The following is a 19,257-nucleotide window of genomic DNA, read 5'->3' on the forward strand; positions in this document are numbered from 1 at the left end:
TGCTTACTGCTTAGTTAAATAGCGAAATTGAGTTTTCATGATAATAACGTAAATTATTAGGAGCCATCTCAAGGATGATAGCAAAGGGATTGGAAAAACATTGTTGTACAAAATGCTCCGTTTTTCTAATTACCGTCTCAACGAGTCGGTTTAAGCTATTTTACATTATGCACTGAGTTTTCTGTCGTCTTACCTTAAATGCCCAATTGCCATGGCTATTAAGGGTTACCCGCTGCGGTGGTCTAGTGGTTATGGTGCTTGACTGCTAACCCGTAGGTCGCGGCGGCCGCAGTTCGATGCCTGTGTGCTTATATTGAAGTTTTAAAACACCACGCGGTCGAAATTTCTGGAGCCCTCCACTATGGCGTGTATCATTATCATATCGTCGTTCTGTGAGACGTTAAACTCGGCAATTATTATTAGCTCTTGGGAGTGCCGCCTGTATCATGTTCTTATACTTATTCGCTGTGTTTGATACAGAACCGCTTTTCTATTTTACTTAGTTATATTTGTTTTTCTTAGTCATCTCAAAATATTTTTACTGTTACTAATCACCAGGTTATCCGAGTTTAAGTGGCAACATAGTTTGAATAGCGGAGGTGTCCTGCGGCACTTCGTGCATTTATAGAACATGTCTGACACGTTTTGTGGGCTTCAGGTGTTCTCTCATAAAAGAAAAAAAATGTTTGAAGATCGCGCATTACTTAGTACGTCGCTTTACGCCAGCCGATAAGTAGAATATAAAAGTAGTTGCAGCTTTATGTTCTCTACGTAAACAAGATGCGTCGCAAAGAATGTCGCTAGCAGCGTTCTCACTGATGTACACCTGTCCGGTGATCGGCTATTGCCAAAACCGTGATACGTTTACGGGCAAGCTAGAAATTAATAACGGTATTTACACGTTTGTGTGGAGGCTTCTTATTGAAGATGGCAGCCCGCTAGCTGGTCCGCAAGCAGAGCATCGACTCCACCCAATTACAAAAGCGGCAAGCAAAGGCCGTTATCAGCGAAGTGTATAAAGAGCTGTCATGGTAAGCAGCTACAACAACCCCAATAAGTTGTTTCGGAACAAAAGTGATATACCTTCAGCAAGACATACAAAGCTATGGAGATACTAACAGACATTTCATTCAAGTGAAACAAAATTGGTCGCAGTTAATGAACTTTCAAGCAAACATTTTCGTGCATCGGCGTTGAGTGCTACATTACCGTATATACAGATATATAATAACAAAGTTTCGAATGTATCGAAGTATCTTAAGATACAATTGGAATGTATCGTATCGGATATAATCGGCGTTGTGGTATCTTGTATCTGTATCTCAAATACTTCTTGCCTGAGTATCTTGTATCGTATCGCGATACAATTTCACATCTTTGCCCAGCCCTGGCCCTATATTCCTGCTAGGGGAAGGGCTCTTGATTTTTTTCTTATTTTAAGACGAAAGTATTTTATGCCGGGGTCCACCAAGACTTGCATGCAGTGGCGTAGCCAAGGGGGGGCACACCGGGCCCGTGCCCCCTCACCCTGAAATTTTTTTTGCCATGGCATACAGAGCACAAAATGACTCTCGACCTCATCTGCGTGCCCGGCCCCCCCTTCAGATGAAGGAGGTGCCCCCCCCCCTGAAAAGAAATTTCTTCCTACGTCCCTGCGTGCGATTTTGCTGACGTATTTCCGTCACGGAAATACGTCATCAAAATGAACGCCATCAAATGGCAAAGAAACAAAACTAAAACAAAAAGGTCCGCTGAAAGAAGTCTCCCATGACCGCTCGGCCCGCTACAATGGCTGGCGGGCGTTTAGCCCACTGAGCTACCGCTAAACACATAACGGCGGCAACATGAACGTGCCTTTTATCTTTCACGCTTTCCTCTCGCATGCTCTTGGATTCATGGATGGATGCTATGAGCGTCTCCTTTATAACGGGGCGGTGTCATGAGTGCCACCAGGCTCACAGAAAAAAAAAAAACAAAAAATAGAACACGCGCCATTGCTTATACCGTCACATTTGGCGCGTTTTCGATAGAAGTGCAATTTCATCAACGCTTTAACACACCGCGAGGTGGTGGCTTTAGCCGACACCTTGCTCATAGCATCCATCCATATCGAAAAATAGCTCTCCGATGCTCGCCTGGCTGTAGCACCGCGTTCTCCGCTCGCAATGTGAGAATTACCGGCCAGGCTAGAGGGAAAACACGGCGTCCGTGGCGTTTCTCTTCGCGTTTCACGATGCTTTGAAGGAGTGCATATTGTAACGCTCCCGCCGAGATCCTGCTGCCTTGTGTCGGTGTCATGTGAAAGGCAATGCCATAAGGATGTGATAGCAGAGCAAATAGTTACGCTGTTGCTTACGCAAGGCGTTTCCATCGCGAGAGGCGTCTTGGCACTGACTGATGGGCAGGCAGAAGTGCTCCTCACGAACTTCAGCAACGAGCGCCGTCACATCCCGAAGGGCACCGCAATTGCTTACTACGACGACATAGACCAAGCAAGGCATTGTTTCGCCTTGCAACCGGACGACGCGACTGACCCTGCCTCGACTTGTTTATCTGTCGACGTCTCCTCTACGCTGTCGTCATCAGATAGGAAACGCCTATTGGAATTGATACACCAGTTCCACGATTGCTTTTCGTCTACGTCAAAGGTCAAGCAAACACCATTGACCAAGCATCGAATAATTACTGAAGATGACACGCGACCAATCCGACAAAATCCCTACCGTGTGGCTCCGAAAGAACGCGAGGAGATTCAAAAACAAGTACAGAAGATGCTCGAGGATGACGTCATACAGCCTTCGAAAAGTCCTTGGGCATCCCCTGTGGTTTTGGTAAAAAAGAAAGACGGCACCTTGCGCTTCTGCATCGATTACCGCAAGTTAAACCAAGTCACGAAGAAAGACGTCTATCCGCTGCCACGCATAGACGATTCGCTTGATCGGCTGCGGCATGCGCGCTACTTTTCATCCATGGACCTGTGAAGCGGCTATTGGCAGATAGAGGTCGACGAGAGAGATCGTGAAAAAACTGCCTTTGTGACACCCGATGGTCTTTACGAATTTAAGGTGCTTCCATTCGGGTTATGCTCAGCGCCAGCCACTTTTCAGCGTCTAATGGACACCGTGCTGTCAGGCCTGAAGTGGCAAACATGCTTGGTCTATCTAGACGACGTTATTGTATTTTCGGCAACGTTCGAGGAACACCTAAGCCGGCTATGCGCTGTTCTCCAAGCTATACGCTCGGCTGGCCTGACGTTAAAGCCGGAAAAATGCCACTTCGGCTTCAGTGAACTCAGCTTCCTAGGCCACGTCGTCAGTCACGAGGGTGTTCGACCTGACCCGGACAAAGTAGACGCTGTGGCAAAGTTTCCTGCACCACAAGACAAAAAAGCAGTGAGGCGCTTCTTAGGGCTGTGCGCCTATTACCGCCGATTCATCGCGGACTTTTCATCTATTGCAGCGCCATTGACACGACTCACACGAGAGGACGTTCCCTTCCTTTGGGCCGAAAAGGAGCAAATGGCATTTAACGAACTACGTCAACGCTTGCAAACACCACCAGTTCTTGCGCACTTCGACCAGGAAGCCCCTACAGCACTCCACACCGACGCCAGCAATGTGGGTCTGGGTGCCGTGCTCGTGCAGTGGCAAGACGGCTCTGAAAAAGTAATAGCGTACGCCAGCAGAACTCTCTCTCGCACGGAGGAGAACTACTCGACAACCGAGAAGGAGTGCCTCGCCGTGGTGTGGGCGGTAATTAAATTTCGTCCATATTTGTACGGCCGCTCGTTCAAGGTTGTCAGCGATCACCATTCTCTTTGCTGGCTTACTAACCTGAAAGACCCATCTGGCCGTTTGGCGCGCTGGAGTCTGATGCTTCAAGAGTTTGACATGACCATTATTTATAAATCCGGGAAGAAGCATACTGACGCCGATTGTCTCTCGCGGTCGCCTGTCGAGCCTGCCGCTATTGATGACGAAAGCATGGACGCTGCATTCTTGGGAGTCGTCAACACGGCCACCATTGCACAAGAGCAGCGTGGCGACCCAGAGCTATTACCGCTCATCGATTTCTTAGAAGGACGATGCAATGACGCGCCGCGAGTATTTGCCAGAGGACTGCCGCCTTTTTGCTTGCGGAACAATGTTCTGTACAAGAAAAACTTTTCTCCCACCGGCAGCGCGTACTTGCTCGTCGTGCCTGAATCACTTAGAAAAGAAATTCTGAACGCGTGCCATGATGAAGCCACTTCTGGTCACCTAGGCTACACCCGGACATTGTGCCGACTGCGGAGCAAGTACTATTGGCCAAAGCTACCTGCTGCCGTTAAACATCACGTGCAGACTTGTACCGACTGCCAAAGACGCAAGGCGCCCCCTGGCAAGCCAGCCGGTCTCTTGCATCCAGTCGAAGCACCAGCAAAGCCATTCGCCCAAATTGGAATGGATTTCCTAGGCCCATTCCCAACTTCTACTGCGGGGAACAGATGGATTATCGTCGCCACCGATTACCTGTCCCGCTACGCGGAGACTAAAGCTATGCAGCGGGGCACAGCAGCAGAAGCGGCTCAGTTCTTCATAGAAAACGTCGTCCTTCGGCACGGCGCCCCAACAGTTGTGATCACAGACAGAGGAACTGCCTTCACCGCAGAGCTTTTGGAGTCGGTTCTCAGGCTCAGCGGTACGGCTCACCGTAGAACAACTGCATACCATCCCCAAACAAACGGACTAACGGAGCGCCTTAATAAGACCCTCACAGACATGCTCTGCATGTACGTCGACACCGAACATAAAAACTGGGATCAGATATTGCCTTACGTGACCTTCGCTTATAATACCGCTCGACAAGAAACTACTGGCATGACACCGTTCAGTTTGATCCATGGTCGCGAAGTCACGACAACGTTGGACGCTATGCTGCCGCACGAGTGTGACGACATTCATACAGACGCCGAAGAATTTACTCAGCGCGCCGAGGAAGCCAGACAGCTTGCCCGCGTACGCATCTCTCATCAACAACATCAAGATGCGAAACGGTACGACCTACGACACAAATTCGTTAGCTACACACCAGGCGACAAAGTATGGGTCTGGATACCAATACGTCGACGCGGACTTTGTGAAAAACTGCTAAGACGATACTTTGGGCCATACAGAGTCACCCGACGCTTGAACGACGTCAACTACGAGGTCGTTCCCGACAGTGATTGCAGCTCCAGTCGCCGGAAACATTCACCCGAAGTCGTTCACGTCGTGCGGATGAAACCGTACCTATCCAGCTAACTCTCGTGTATTGTGTGGATTCCACTGCATGTGGAATCCACACCTCCACCAGTGTCGCGACGTCAAGAGAGAGGTCGTAACGCACAGATCAAGAGAACAGCAGGTCGGAGTTTTTTTAATACCGCGCGCATATTGCATGCACGTGGCAATATCGAGTATCAGTGTTTATTATCTGCTTGCTGATGATATATTTGCGCGTGATTCACCATATGCGGTGTACACGTATGTGTTAAGAACGTAAGCTACCGCAAGGGTTAAGTCATGATCATGGGCGTTAGTCGTCGGTACGTAGATGTGCCACTAGGCGTCAACGTGAGTGAGATGCGTCTACATCAAGCGCTGCTATATCTGCCAAACAGTAGACATTGTGCAAGCTCTTATATACCAATGCAATATAAACAATAAACTACTTCTGTGACGACACCTTTCACTTCCGTGTTATACCGATTCCTATGACGGGGGGATCAGCCATCTTTTTTAACGCGATAGCGGTAGAGAGCTCGTCCGGCAGAAATTCCGGTGTCGGTGTCGGTGTCGGCGTCGCTACCGACGCTTGTGAGCGAAAAATCGTCCGTGAGTGAAAAATTGAGAAAGATACAAATAAAATAAACAATATAAATTTTTGGTCCCATTGACGATCGAACCTAGGCCGTTTACGTGGCAAGCAGATGTCCTACCATAAAGCCATGATATTACTTGCAGCTGCTTCGGAGAAAAACACTACATAAATGCCCTGTAGTGGAAGGAGTCTCAACGCATTTAGTTCCGCAGGTGTCACGACGAAAATGAGACCATTCGGCGATTTGTAGGCGCATTGGCGAGACCATCAAACTACGTTTCTTGGGCGACGAAAAAGGCCGGGATAGTGCAGCCATCGCCGCTAAAAACACACACAAACTTTAAAACAGCTCTAAAAATGGACAACTATGCCCATCTAGCGGAAAACATATTGTGGGCATTCATTAGACACATCTACCCTCCTCGTACATGGTCATCATCATGGGTGTTCGTCGTCGTCATCTGTAGTGGGAACTCGGCTTGATTGTGATCTGTGCCTCGGGTGTGGTCGCTTCACCGTGCCTTCGGGGCCTAATAAAGGTGGCGCTAACCGTTGCGCCACAAGTGGTGGAGGTGCGGGGTAGAACGGGCACCCAGCGTTGACCATCAGGATGGTAGATATGGCGGTACAGGACGCAGTTGTCGAGCTTGAATTGCGTCAGCTGTCGACGAAGACGTGCGTTAGGGGGCCGCGAAGTCCCGTCAAGGCGGTCCATGAGGCGGCGACAGTAAGGATCAGCGCGATGGTGAGATAGCAATGAACCACACTCGTTCAAAGAAGTTGGGCCCATAGTAGCTAAGGATGAAACGTGTGAAGTAGGGACGGCCGAGAACTCGTCGCGTGCGGTCGTGGTGGTGTCGCGCTAACCGTTGCGTCACAATATCAAGTCAACGCCTGCTTTCTAGAGGAGGCGTTGATCAAGCAAACAGCAAACGCTAGATAATGTGCTGCCATCTGTGAGGCATTGTGAGAAATATGTCTCGACTCTTGCACAGGGCAGTGCTTTAGATCGAAAACCTGTACCATTACTATGAATACATCGCGAGCGCGAGCGCGTGTGTGTATGTGTGCGTGTGTGTGTGTAACAACACACATAATAAGTATGCACTTAGTGGTTGAAGTGCGCACTAGGGACCGGATTTCACTATCGCGTTCAACTCTTAAAGGCGAAGTTCAAGGGTCCCCCAATTTTCAAGTTTAAGGGTCCCCCAAGTCAGCTCCTTATTCCCCCTCGTGCCTGGGTTTTTTTCTCGAGCGGCGGTCACCGTTCACTCCTTCGTGGCATACCTGTAAACTTTGGCCTTCCAGTTCGTGCAGAAGACATTTCGTTAAAGAAAAAAAGAAAACAAATATACTCGCGGGTTCTCCTGTGCATTCACCTAATATGACTCGATGGTGAAAGCAGTCTTCTTCGCCGCCTCCGTAAGGCTTTCTGCGCCTAGCGAGGCTTCGCGCTGCCTTCGGGAGCGGGGGCATTGCAAGATTTCTACGCCTCACGTCTCTCCGTGCCCACTCATGACCGAACAACGATGTCATTTTATGGCGCCATTACGCGGAATCATGTTATGGGACGTCGCAGTGATGTCACTATATTGTCGTAGGGACGTCATGAATTTTGGAGATATGTGACTTCATGATTACGTTATATGGTGACGTCATCATATTATGATGATTTTTTTTTTGCATCACTCGTGTTGGTGCCGAATGTCACATTTCTTGTTTGATTAGGAGAGGCCGGATGTTTAGGCATTAAAAAAGCGCGTTTTAGGCGCTAAAAACAGGCAGGCAAAACAGTGCTTTAGGCCTTCAACATCGTAAATACAGGCACAATCAATTTTTTTACAGAAATGCAAGAAATATGAAACGAAGACGAGCGCCACCTGTTGCTACGGCAGGAAACAAAGAACGTTGTTTATGATGACACAAAGGCTCCAAGAGTTGAACGTTGCCATGCAATGGTACTTTGTCCCGCACGGTTCGCAGAACACGGTCTCCCCTTTGGTTTTCTTGTATGACGAGTCGCGTGTCCCCGGTGAAATCAACACACTCCTGGGCAGGCCCGTAGCCAGGATTTTTTTTGGGGGGGAGGGGGGAGGGGGGCACTTACTGAAGGCCTTGACTATTGGAGAAAAACACCTATTTTCATTATTTGTTTTCGTAAAACTCCCCCTTAATCGAAATTCCGCCCCCCCCCCCCCCCCCCCCCGGGCTACGGGCCTGCTCCTGAGTGTCTTTCATTTCGGCATGGCTGGGAAGGGCTGATCAGGGGCAGATAGCCAGACCATTAAAGCACCAAAAGGGAGGGACGCCTATCCCTCTTTGCGCAGCGCACATAATTGAGAGGCACACAAGAGAAGAGGACGGGACAAGCGCAGTAGGGACGCCTCCTACTGGCCGGGTCGAATCGGGTAGAGCCAATTTCTCCCCTGGTATTTTCACCTTAAAAGGTAAATTACAAAAAAATCGGCAGATCCCATCTCTAGTGGGAATCGGTTTCATGCGAAGCCATCAGTGAGTAGTTGTCTATGCTGCATTCTTTTGGCTTTGAACCAAGCGTTCGAGCGCTACTGTAGCGCTGCTGTAGCTCAATTGGTAGAGCATCGGACGCGTTGTACGAAGGCTGTAGGTTCGTTCTCTACCAGTGCCAAGTTGATTTTTTATCCACTTTAATTCCTTTCCATTTATGGCGGAATTGGTACACTACAGCTAAAACCAAAAAATAATGCTCCCTATGCCTCTCTCGGCCTCATTGTATGTTGGTTTAACTGGGTTGAGCCTTGTGAATGGGCGTTTATAGCGCTCTGGCGAAAATAACTACTAAAACACAACGAAATTTTAATTTCCAATGAGTTTAGCGTTTGTACGAGCAAAGCAAACACTCTTTACCTTACAGCGGGTTCCAGCTGAGCCGCTCTTTTACAGAGGTGAATGACAGCTGCACCGTGGTTTCGTGCTCGGAGCTTATACTGAACTTCTGAGTTGCCAATAAGTGCATAATATTATTTCGATGCCCACTTGGTGGTACTCATTGCCAGCTTGGTGGTTATATCTGGTTTTTAGAAGGTTGCAAACAGCCATCTGGAGTAGGAGCCGTGTCACTCTATCAATATCTGAAACAAGTAGCTGTGGCTTACCTTTGGCGTTCGGACGCTCACGAAATTCACATTTCGTGAGTAACTCTTCCGGAACCTTTGCCTCCAAAAGAGTCTGCAGCAGGTCTGGGCGAGCTAGCTGGAACGAAGAGAGAAGAAGGGTGGAGACTTACATGTTTGGTACACTCGTTTTGAATGCGCGATAAGAGAAACAGCAAACCTTACAGGGCGAAACTTGTATCTCAGAACTACGGAGACGTACAGGGCAGGTGGCTTGTGCCAAACGTACGAATATTATAAATTCGCATGTCTCGTGGACAATCCTAACGTCACGCGCAGGTGTTACCTGGGCATATGATTAGTCAAGCCGCGGAACTTCCCAATGAAACTTTACGGATGCGATCCATAATTTCATACGTTTGCGTACAATTATTATGGAAATATACCCAATTGAATATAGAATCCGTACATCTTTCCATGGGCGTTTCATAGAATATACGCGAAATTGCAGGAGAAGTCGCATGGTCCTTTATGCACTTGCCTAAGACGACTCGAAAGCGAAAGCCACCTTCTTCTTTTCTTCTAACTCGAATGCATTGATTGGACGAGTGATGCAAAAGGCCTTCTTGTGATAGCGCCAGCTATGACATCATCATGACGTCACAGGCCACAAAAATTGTAACGTCATCGAGCCGTCACTATGACGTCACATCACGTGACTACAGATGATTACGTCATCACATGACATCGTCGCTTGATGAAAGGCGGGCGCTGCAAAACTACGTGAAGTGCAGATAGTTTCCAATGCCCCCGATCTCGGATGCCGGGCAAAACCACAGGGTGCGGAAAGCCTACGGGTGTGGGGATCAATACACTCAACTGAGAAGAAAACGAAGATCACTCTCGCCTTGCTGTGGTCTTAAAGCAGTAACGACACGATTTTGAGACATAGCAAAAGGAATATTTTGCGTTTCCTTGGTATGCAAGTGTTGGCTCTCTCCACACGCCGGGAGTCAGACAACACGTATAAAATATTTTACTTTGATCTTAAAGTTTTCGTCGCTTAGCATCTGCAAGCCAACCCCACCGTAATGGCCATTATCCCAACGAGTCAACACACTTTGACTGAGAGCGAATTCTGCGTCCTGCATGCAGCCTAAATCACAGGGATCACTGTCGGGGTTGCTAGACGACAATTTCCTAATTGTTTACGTGCACCACGAGCAGATGACAGATCTGCCGCTAGTGCGTCGCGAGTTGTTGTCTCCCCGTGACGCCACACTGCGATGACTCGTCCCTGAGAAGCCTCCCTCGTGATATCGAAACCGAAAGTGTTTTTTTTAAGGTAGCGGTGATAAAAATATATTGGATGCATTCTCAGGCACCACAATACTTTTTTGGATGTTCTCGACATTGTTTTCGAGAGTGTTTTGACAGTGTTCTCGACACTGTTTTCAATTAGCGCAACAATCCGAAAATATTTCAAAGTCGTGTCAGTACTCCTTTAAGTAAATTTATGAGGGATCGTGAAAATTTTCTTTCGCCAAGCTATCGGACATTATCTTTGAACTTACGCTTGAGTCTTTCTCCCTGAATGCAACGATAGGCACTGCTCTATGGGCAAGGGCCACAAGCGGCTCATGTCCAAAGTGTCGCTCCAGGAGGCATACAATTCCCTTCAGTCCAGAGAAGAATTCTGCATGAAGAGAATCGAGCAAAAAAATAAACAAAGAAAAACAGATAACGAAGTAGACAGCTTTACACTAATTATGTACGGCTGTGCAAGAATTATCAAACATCGATACTTGTACTTCTCAGTGAGCACCTTCAGATCTTTATTCATGACTTGTTGCCTAGCAGTGTAAATAGGAATAAATAATTTCTGGGGTTTCACGTGACAAAAGCACGATGTAAATATGAGTCACGCCGTAGTAGTGCACTGCGGATTAATATGGACCAGCCTGGATTCTTTAAGGTGAGCATAAACCTAAGTACACCAGTGTTCTTGCATCTGGTCCCCAGTGAAATGTGGCTACCGTGGTTGGGAATAGAACCCGCGTCCTACAGTATAGCGGTGCGTCTCTATACCCGCTAAGCTCCTGTGGCGGGTTACAAACAAAAACATGACTGATCCCTCTGTCATAGGAATCGGTATAACACGAAAGTGAAACGTGTCTTCACAGAAGTGGTGCTTATTGTGTAGTGATATATGAGAGCTTGTACAATGTGTATTCGTGTTTGGCAGCTACAGCACCGTTTTGACGTGGATGCACCCATGTTGACGGCATGTCTCTATCGCGACGACTAACGCCCATGATCATTATTAAACCGTTGTGGTAGCTGACGTTGCGAACATATATTTGGACACAGCAAATCGTGAATCCCGCGTAAGGATGATATCAACAAGCTCAAAATCAACATTGGTACCCGATATGCACTTCTTCAAAGCGTCGTCAATTAAGGAGAGAAACGGTACGGTGTGCGCTTTCTAGCAATGGGTGACCGACGCCTGCGTTCATGCATACACTACCACACACTATGCTTCAGCAACACGGGTGGTAGAGGTTCGTAGCCTGAGCCGCAAACGCGTGCGTCCCGCTGGTTTCTGTCTCGCAGGCGCTGCTCTCGCTCCACCAAGGCACGACATTCGCCCGTCGAAATCGCGTCCTTTCTGCAACGCGTATTGCAGCAGTTTTGTTAGCCGGTGCTCTCGCAATCGAAGCAGTCGGCGGCGGACAAATCCCGTTGGTGCATGTGGAAGCTGCACTACTCCGATGAGCCGACGCACGCTAACACGAAGCGAAATGCAAAGAAAGAACGAAACCAACGTAACTGCGTCAAGGGTGCCTCGGCGACACCAACGCGGCCAGTGTACCTCGCTGGTATCGAGACGCTGTAACCATGACCTCCGATATCGCGCGCAATCTCGGAGTAAGCGCTAGTAAGTGTCGATCGTGAAGCACTACTTCTTTTCACCTCTCACAGACGGCGGCACCGCCACGCTCCGCGCCGCCTACCTACACCGCCAACAGAGAGCACCGTGCGAAAGAGAATGTGTGAAAGATATAAGGCGCGTTGGCGGCGTGACCTGTACTGCGGAGTTAGCTTAGTCGGTAGGGCGTCGGGTGCTTGCCGTCGCGGCCGCAAGATCGTGGGTTCGATTCCCAGCGGGGGGTCTTGGTTTTTTCTTTCTCGCCCGTTGGCGCCCATTTTATCAACGTCATATCCGTGACGGATGTACTTGGTGGACCCTGGCATAAAACACTTTCGTGTTAAAAATGTGTACTTGTATAGTACTTGAAAAAGAAAGGGAAAATAGACAACCACCCGTATGTAGCACGAAGCCACAAGGAAATCCATACGGATTTCTCAGAAATAAAGCCTCTTAGTTGCCGAAAAATTCGTCCTGGTCCGGGGATCGAACCCGGGACCAACGCCTATCCGGGGCGGTCGCTCTACCAATTGAGCTAACCAGGAAGCTAGCAATTGGCAGCGCGAGGGCGAATCCATCGACAACTCGAAGCAACTGGACACATATTATGTCCAGTTGCTTCGAGTTGTCGATGGATTCGCCCTCGCGCTGCCAATTGCTAGCTTCCTGGTTAGCTCAATTGGTAGAGCGACCGCCCCGGATAGGCGTTGGTCCCGGGTTCGATCCCCGGACCAGGACGAATTTTTCGGCAACTAAGAGGCTTTATTTCTGAGAAATCCGTATGGATTTCCTTGTGGCTTCGTGCTACATACGGGTGGTTGTCTATTTTCCCTTTCTTAACCCTTCCGCCACCTTGCGGGATTCCGCAGAACTGATTTGCAATACTTGAAAAACCCTTCAAAATTTAGTAAAGCATCAGTAAAGATAGCTCAACATAGATGAAGTGCTTCCTACAAAGCACATTATAGCGGTCGTCTGTGGGCTGTTAGCACAAGCGAGATGCCTCCCCCAGCAACTGTGCATCTTAAGGTGGTTGTACGTCATTGCATTTCGACGAACATTCTTCAGTGGCAGTGGTTAGAGCCAGCGCCGCATTATTCAAATCGACGACGCAAAATACGTTTTGCCTCCAAAAATCAAGTTACTAGAGCTAGTAGTGCAGCGAAGTGCCTGACCACAACTTCATTTACAATGTCATCGGGAAAGGTTGAAGTCTGCAGCGCGCTACTACGACACACCCCAAAAAACGACGACACGAAAAGCACAAGTGAACAGAACAACTTGTGTCCATTTCTGCTTTCTCGAACATATTTTGTGTGTGTGTGTGTGTGTGTGTGTGTGTGTGTGTGTGTGTGTGGTGTGTGTGTGTGTGTGTGTGTGTGTTAGTAGCGCGCGGCAAATTTGAACTGTTCACAACCAGCTAACCCCTACCCTGGCTCTTCTAGCGGAAGAGACCGAGAGGAAAGTCTGTTTGTCCTGCGCAGAATGATTTCACAAGCGCGTATACTTACGACCTGCCCTTTGGTAGGCGCTGTCGACGACGTTCAGGGTGTACGACTTGGCCGAGTCGAAGTACTTGTCGTTCGGTTTGTGCTGCACGTCCAAGAAGAGGCCGCACGCGGTCTCGGCCACCAGTTCGAAAGCGAGGCAGCCGAGCAGCGGGTGGGCGTTCGCCTCTCCGTCGGGGGCTTGCCGACACCGGGCTTCTAGCAAGTCTAGGAAGTGATCCACGGCCTTGCTCATGTTGCCCATCATCTGCGACCAATAGAACGCGCATATAGCCTACTGTACACTATAAGCATAAATATTAAAGGGCCCCTCACCAGGTTTGACAATTTTGAGCTAACGAGCGCAATGCATACACTGAGTGTTCACGATCACGTCTGCCAAAATTTGCGACGCTACGCGCCGCGGAAATGGGTCAAATTTCAAGGTGAACGCTGCTTGCCCTTCCTCTCGCGGGCGCACGCTTTAGAGAATGAGGGCATGACGTACATGAGAAAATGGCCCTACGTAGATGGTAGTGCTGTGACGCCGCTCCTCTACGTAGACGACTGTGCTCTGACGTCGCCAACAGTAGCACGTGACAAAGCGATAATTATTTGACACGACATGTGTAGTTTCTGGAATTTGTTGCTTGAACAGATTATTAAAACTTTAGAGAAATAATGAGACACACAAAGGGAATTTGTGCGTCTTTTTCACTTTCTTTTTCGTGAATTGCAGCGAGATGCGGGGCTAAATTGCCTCCCTTTCACATGCGTTCGTGCACCCGCGGTTAGCGCATCGAGCAGACGCCAGCCCTGGAAACGAATGTAATGTTCTGGCGCGTTCGAGCACTCATTATGCTCATTTATTCTACCGCGTCTAAGTAAACGTTAATGCGGCACTGGCTCATGATACCGCCACTCTCGTGCCCGTACAAATGTCTCAACTTTCATGCCCGTCCCGCAGAAACAGGCAGTGCACCACAGAGAACGCCGACAAAACGCCCATGGCCGCTACATAAGAACAAAGGTAGCGGCCGTGCAACGCCGCTCGCGTGCTCGGGCTGGCTCGGGCACGTCATGCGCACGTGACCATGCATGCGCATGACGTGTTCATGCGTATGTGTCAAGTGAAGAGGGCAGGGAAGGGATTTGGCTTGCGATGGCTACACGGGGCGAGTGGCAAGGGTTTGAAACTCGCCTCCTCGCATCATGGTTTCGCGCCGCTACAAATTATTGTTTTTCTCAGCTCGTAATGAACCGATTTGAAAAATTCTTGCGGCATAATGCTCTTCATTCGGCACACAACAACTTCCAGCGTCTAACTAAAATTTGCTATGTGGCCTGGTGAGGGGCCCTTTAAAGCCGCTTCCACGCCTGTGCAATCTGATTAAACAGTGGAGTTGGCAAGCAAGGGCCACCACCTGGAGACGAAGTTGTTGCTTCGTCGCTATGATGGTGGCGCTTGCTTACAAGCTCCGATATGCATAATCTCTTGCTCAACTGTCCCAAACACGACCCACATAGACAGCGACTCGAACAGGAACACCGCAAGCTGGACTCGGAGCGAACGTTTTCTTTGGCGAAAATACTGGGCCTATAGCCGTCTCGCATAGACCGCAAAGCAACGAAAGTGCTTCAACGTTTCTTTGAAGACACCGATATTTGCGATCAGTATTGAGTGGACTGCATTGAAAGTGCGCACCGCAATTGTATGTGTGCTCTGTTCAAACCAGAACTTTTGAACTTGCCAAATGTAGGACTGTACATATGTGTATATGTTATTCTTGTTTCTTAATTTTCTATATCCTGTAACAACCAAGTGGAAAGGGGTAGCGTCGCCAAGCAATGGTGACAACTCCTTCATATATTTTTGATTTAAAAAAAATACCGCCTAGCGAACGCAGAGTGAGCTCTTTGATTATCGTTCTTCTTTTTCTCATCTTTCTTTATCTCTTTTTATATTGTCCTCTCTCCTAATTTCCCTTCTCTTAACCATAGGTAGGAAAAACAATTAGAACTCACTCACGCTCACTCAATAAATATATTTTGCTCTGAGCGCTCACTCGGACTCAGACTCAGCAAAATTTTCCTCAACCGGACTCACTAGGACTCAGACTCACTAAACTTTTTTTCAGCCGGACTCACTCAGACTCAGACTCACGGCTTCATCTGAGTCTGAGTGAGCCTGAGTGCGTCAACTAATGAGCCCATTGGCGTAAAATTAGCTTTTTCGATTATGATGTGAATGAATGCCAATATCTCACATAGTGCTCTACGATACGCCTTTTGATCTTGTACCTTCAAATACGAGTTATCATCGTATATCATGGATCGATCCAGTAAGGACATTTTTTAATGAAATACCTCACCAATACGAGATATTTTTATCAAGAACTTTCCATGAAAGAGTTTCCGGGGGGAGGTCATGACACCCCTTTTCCTAAGCTCACGCCTCTGATCAATAAATATAGAGGTGGCGCATGAATGCTAGTGTGCTCAGATATGTGTGAATAGACTTGAGTATAAACGAAAGCCGTTATAAGGTACACAGTAATGCTGAATATGAGTTGATCAGGCACGTAGCCAGGATTTTTTTCGAGGGGGGGGGGGTTGCTATCGCATTCGTTGCTTCGCAAGAGCGAAGCAATGAATGCGATAGCAACAGATTGTAGTGTTACACGAAGTAGGGCTGGCAGCTAGCTGTTTTCTATCCGATCTCGCCTAACTACAAAACGCTGGTTTAAGCTGAATACTGGCCGCTCCAGGGAGAGACGCCTCCGCATAGTCCCTTCGCATTGAGCGCGCAGCACATAGAAGTGTATACGAGCCGCCCGCTGTGATGGCTTTCGAGATAGGCCGCGCGCCAGCGATTGCGACTGCGCCCTTAGATTCAAAGTTCAATGTGGCTGCTCGCCCGGCAACCTCCCCCCCCCACCGCCCCCACCTCGTGTCTTTTTATGGTCGTTAAAGATGGGCGGGGTGTTTCCTGTCTGCTTCGACGGCAGGTCTCCTGAGCGGGGGGATCTTGTCGCATGCACCCTCCGAGCGACGGAAATGGCCCGGCTCAGTTTGATCTCTGCTTCGGACAGCGTTCGTCGCCCACGCTCGCACGCTTTTACCCGCGGTAGAACGTACAATGCGTCGGTGGGGTCTTATCAAATTGGACTTCATACCGGAAGGACATGACGGCAACGGCGACGGCAAAAACCCGCCGTCAAGACTGTGCATATAATTGCTATCGCAATAAAAAAATTAACACGAAAACTCGCAGGGTCTCCCTTACGCGTACGCCTAAGCGACTCGAAGACGAAAGCCAGCATCTTTCGCTGCTTCTGCTTCTTCTACTTCCTCGTTCGTCTTCGATTGTATTGTTCGTCCCTCCACTCACGAAAGCTTTCTGCCCCTAACGTGCCTTTGCAGTGCCTCCAGGATCGGAAGCATCGCAGCTTTCAGGTTTTGCAGCAGTGCCCTCGAGATTGGTCCACATTTGACGACCAATCGACGATGTCGTGTGATGATGCCATCATGTGACGTCATAGTGACGGAACAAATTTTGGCAATCTGTGATGTCACGATGACGTCATCGAGCCGTAATCTTTGCTCGCGTAACTTTTCGCATTGCTCGTGCTGACGCCGATGGTCGCTTTTAGCGTTTAATTATGTACCTAATGCTTCCGCCTTAATAAACGTAATCAGAGCCATCACTGACGTACGCGCGAAATGTTACTTTCCACAAGAGAAATCTTACTGGTCGCAACTTTGCCGACGTGAAGGCCATGGAGACAAAACGCCTGATGAACTTCCACCGGTCGGCCTTCGCAAACGACAGAGAGTTACGTTGCTCAGGATTGGCGCTCATCAGGGCCCACACGTCCTGCAATATTGGTATCAATAGTATTACTGTTATTAAACATGGAAACGCGTATACACTAACACACACACACAGTGGACAAAGGTACGGGCCATTGAAGGCGTGGCATGCCATTTATGTTGCGACATGCATATTGAGATATCCCAGCTAAAGAGATAACTGCAAGGATAAATTGTCATTTATGTTATTCGTGGAATAGATGACGTACATGTCGTTAAGGACATCTCACGTCTTCATATATTAACGTAATTTATTACAGCATACTTCTGACGCATGCACGTGCATTGTCGTGTATGTCGCGTTACTTAAACGACCGTGACTCCTTCACGACATATGCATAAACGAAGTCATGTCGTGACGCCGATGATATGCACACCATGGACATTCATGTCGTGACAAGTAATCTAGGTTTGTCATAAACGTAGGCCACGTGATTCATAGTCTTCCTTACAGCAAGCTGATGGGCTCACGATAGTGCATCACTGTGTCGTATTGTTAGTTCTTCATGATGCATATGACATGAATAGATAGATAGATAGATAGATAGATAGATAGATAGATAGATAGATAGATAGATAGATAGATAGATAGATAGATAGATAGATAGATAGATAGATAGATAGATAGATAGATAGATAGATAGATAGATAGATAGATAGATAGATAGATAGATAGATAGATGGATAGATAGATAGATAGATAGATAGATTCGGTCAAAGTGCCTTGAGCTTGCCACCAAGACTTGAGTCATGTACGACCCAACACCACAATATGATCATGAACCACGCGTTAGGTAAGTACTCGGAGTAAATTTCGACCACCTAAGGTTCTTTAAAACGCACCTAAATCTAAGTACACTGGTCTTGCATTTTTTCCTATCGAATCGCACCCGTGCCCTCGATCTCAACAGCGCGACATCCTACCCGCAAAGCTACCACGGCAAACGGGCTTGAAAAGAAATAGTTTGCAGTTAAGAACTGGAACAATTTAGAGTGTTCTGTACGGCGGTATAGGAGAAGTGCAAGTACTTTTCCCAGCGGTATAAGCTGAAGTGAGGACAATAACCAATGTCCATCGTCTTATAAATTTCAGAGCCCAAATCGGTTTCGTCTAGTAGACATAATTAAGCGAATACCACATGGTCTGATTAAATTCAAGCTCTGATCACAAATAGGACTCAGTGCAGAACTGGAAAATCAACAGAAGAGCGCACGTTAAGAGCACTTGTATTGAACGCACGTGTCTTCATACTTGCCTTACAGCTTTGCTGCCCTTTAAGATAATGCTTACCCATCTCTGGCTGCTGCATTCATATCAACTGCTGTCACTGCAACCTTCAGTAGTCTGTTCCTTCGGTGCATGAATGAATGAAAAACTTTATATTAGAAAAGAAATTCTTTCGGCGAATGTGGAGCCCTCAGTCCAGGGTCCCTGCGGCCTTTGCCATCTGGCGAGCTCTGTCAATCAGCTTGAGCTGTTTTTCAGGCTTCGAGCAGGACAGAGCAGCCTCCCACTGCTCCGGTGTTTGTGTGTTGTTTATTGCCACCACCTTTGAGTGTTGGCAGGCCCATGTAACGTGATAAAACGTTGGGTGTTCCCCGCATAGCGGGCATTTGTTTGCATATGTTGCCGGATAGATTGTGCTGAGAGACTCGGATTTGGATATGTATTAGTCTGCAGCTATCTCCAGGCCACCGACTGCTATCTTCTGAGATCTTTATGGGGAAGGGGATAAATCCTCCTCAGGGCTCTTTGGTGTTCTAAAATTGTTCCTTAGTGTTTAGTGACTGTGCTGGTTCCCCATCGTTGTGCGCCCCCTGGTCTGCGTATGCTCGAGCATTGGCGTCGGCACGCTGATTCCCTGTCACAGTTTCATGGCCTGGTGTCCACGTAATGAAGAAGGTACTAAAACGGTGCCTTAGCACTGGCTTCATTAGAGACTGTCATTGAACGGAAAATGTATGATAGGCGTAGTAAAAAGAAACTGGGAGTTAAAGGGGTCATGAAGCGCCCCTTGGGCTTGTTGAAAAA

At 48.1% G+C, this 19,257-nt stretch overlaps 1 protein-coding gene across 1 annotated transcript in view; it reads right to left on the reverse strand.

Moving 5' to 3' along the window:
* Positions 1 to 19,257, reverse strand: part of LOC119399830 (cytochrome P450 3A11) — a 54,250-nt gene that overhangs the window by 11,210 nt on the left and 23,783 nt on the right. The window contains exons 5-8 of the mRNA XM_037666686.2: positions 17,104 to 17,229; positions 13,377 to 13,620; positions 10,508 to 10,629; positions 8,976 to 9,072 (exon numbers count right to left, since the gene is read on the reverse strand). Coding sequence (XP_037522614.1) covers positions 8,976 to 9,072; positions 10,508 to 10,629; positions 13,377 to 13,620; positions 17,104 to 17,229 — 589 coding nt within the window. The remainder of the gene's footprint in view (positions 1 to 8,975; positions 9,073 to 10,507; positions 10,630 to 13,376; positions 13,621 to 17,103; positions 17,230 to 19,257) is intronic.

The sequence above is a fragment of the Rhipicephalus sanguineus genome, chromosome 7 (genome assembly GCF_013339695.2).
Source record: "Rhipicephalus sanguineus isolate Rsan-2018 chromosome 7, BIME_Rsan_1.4, whole genome shotgun sequence".
NCBI lineage: Eukaryota > Metazoa > Arthropoda > Arachnida > Ixodida > Ixodidae > Rhipicephalus > Rhipicephalus sanguineus.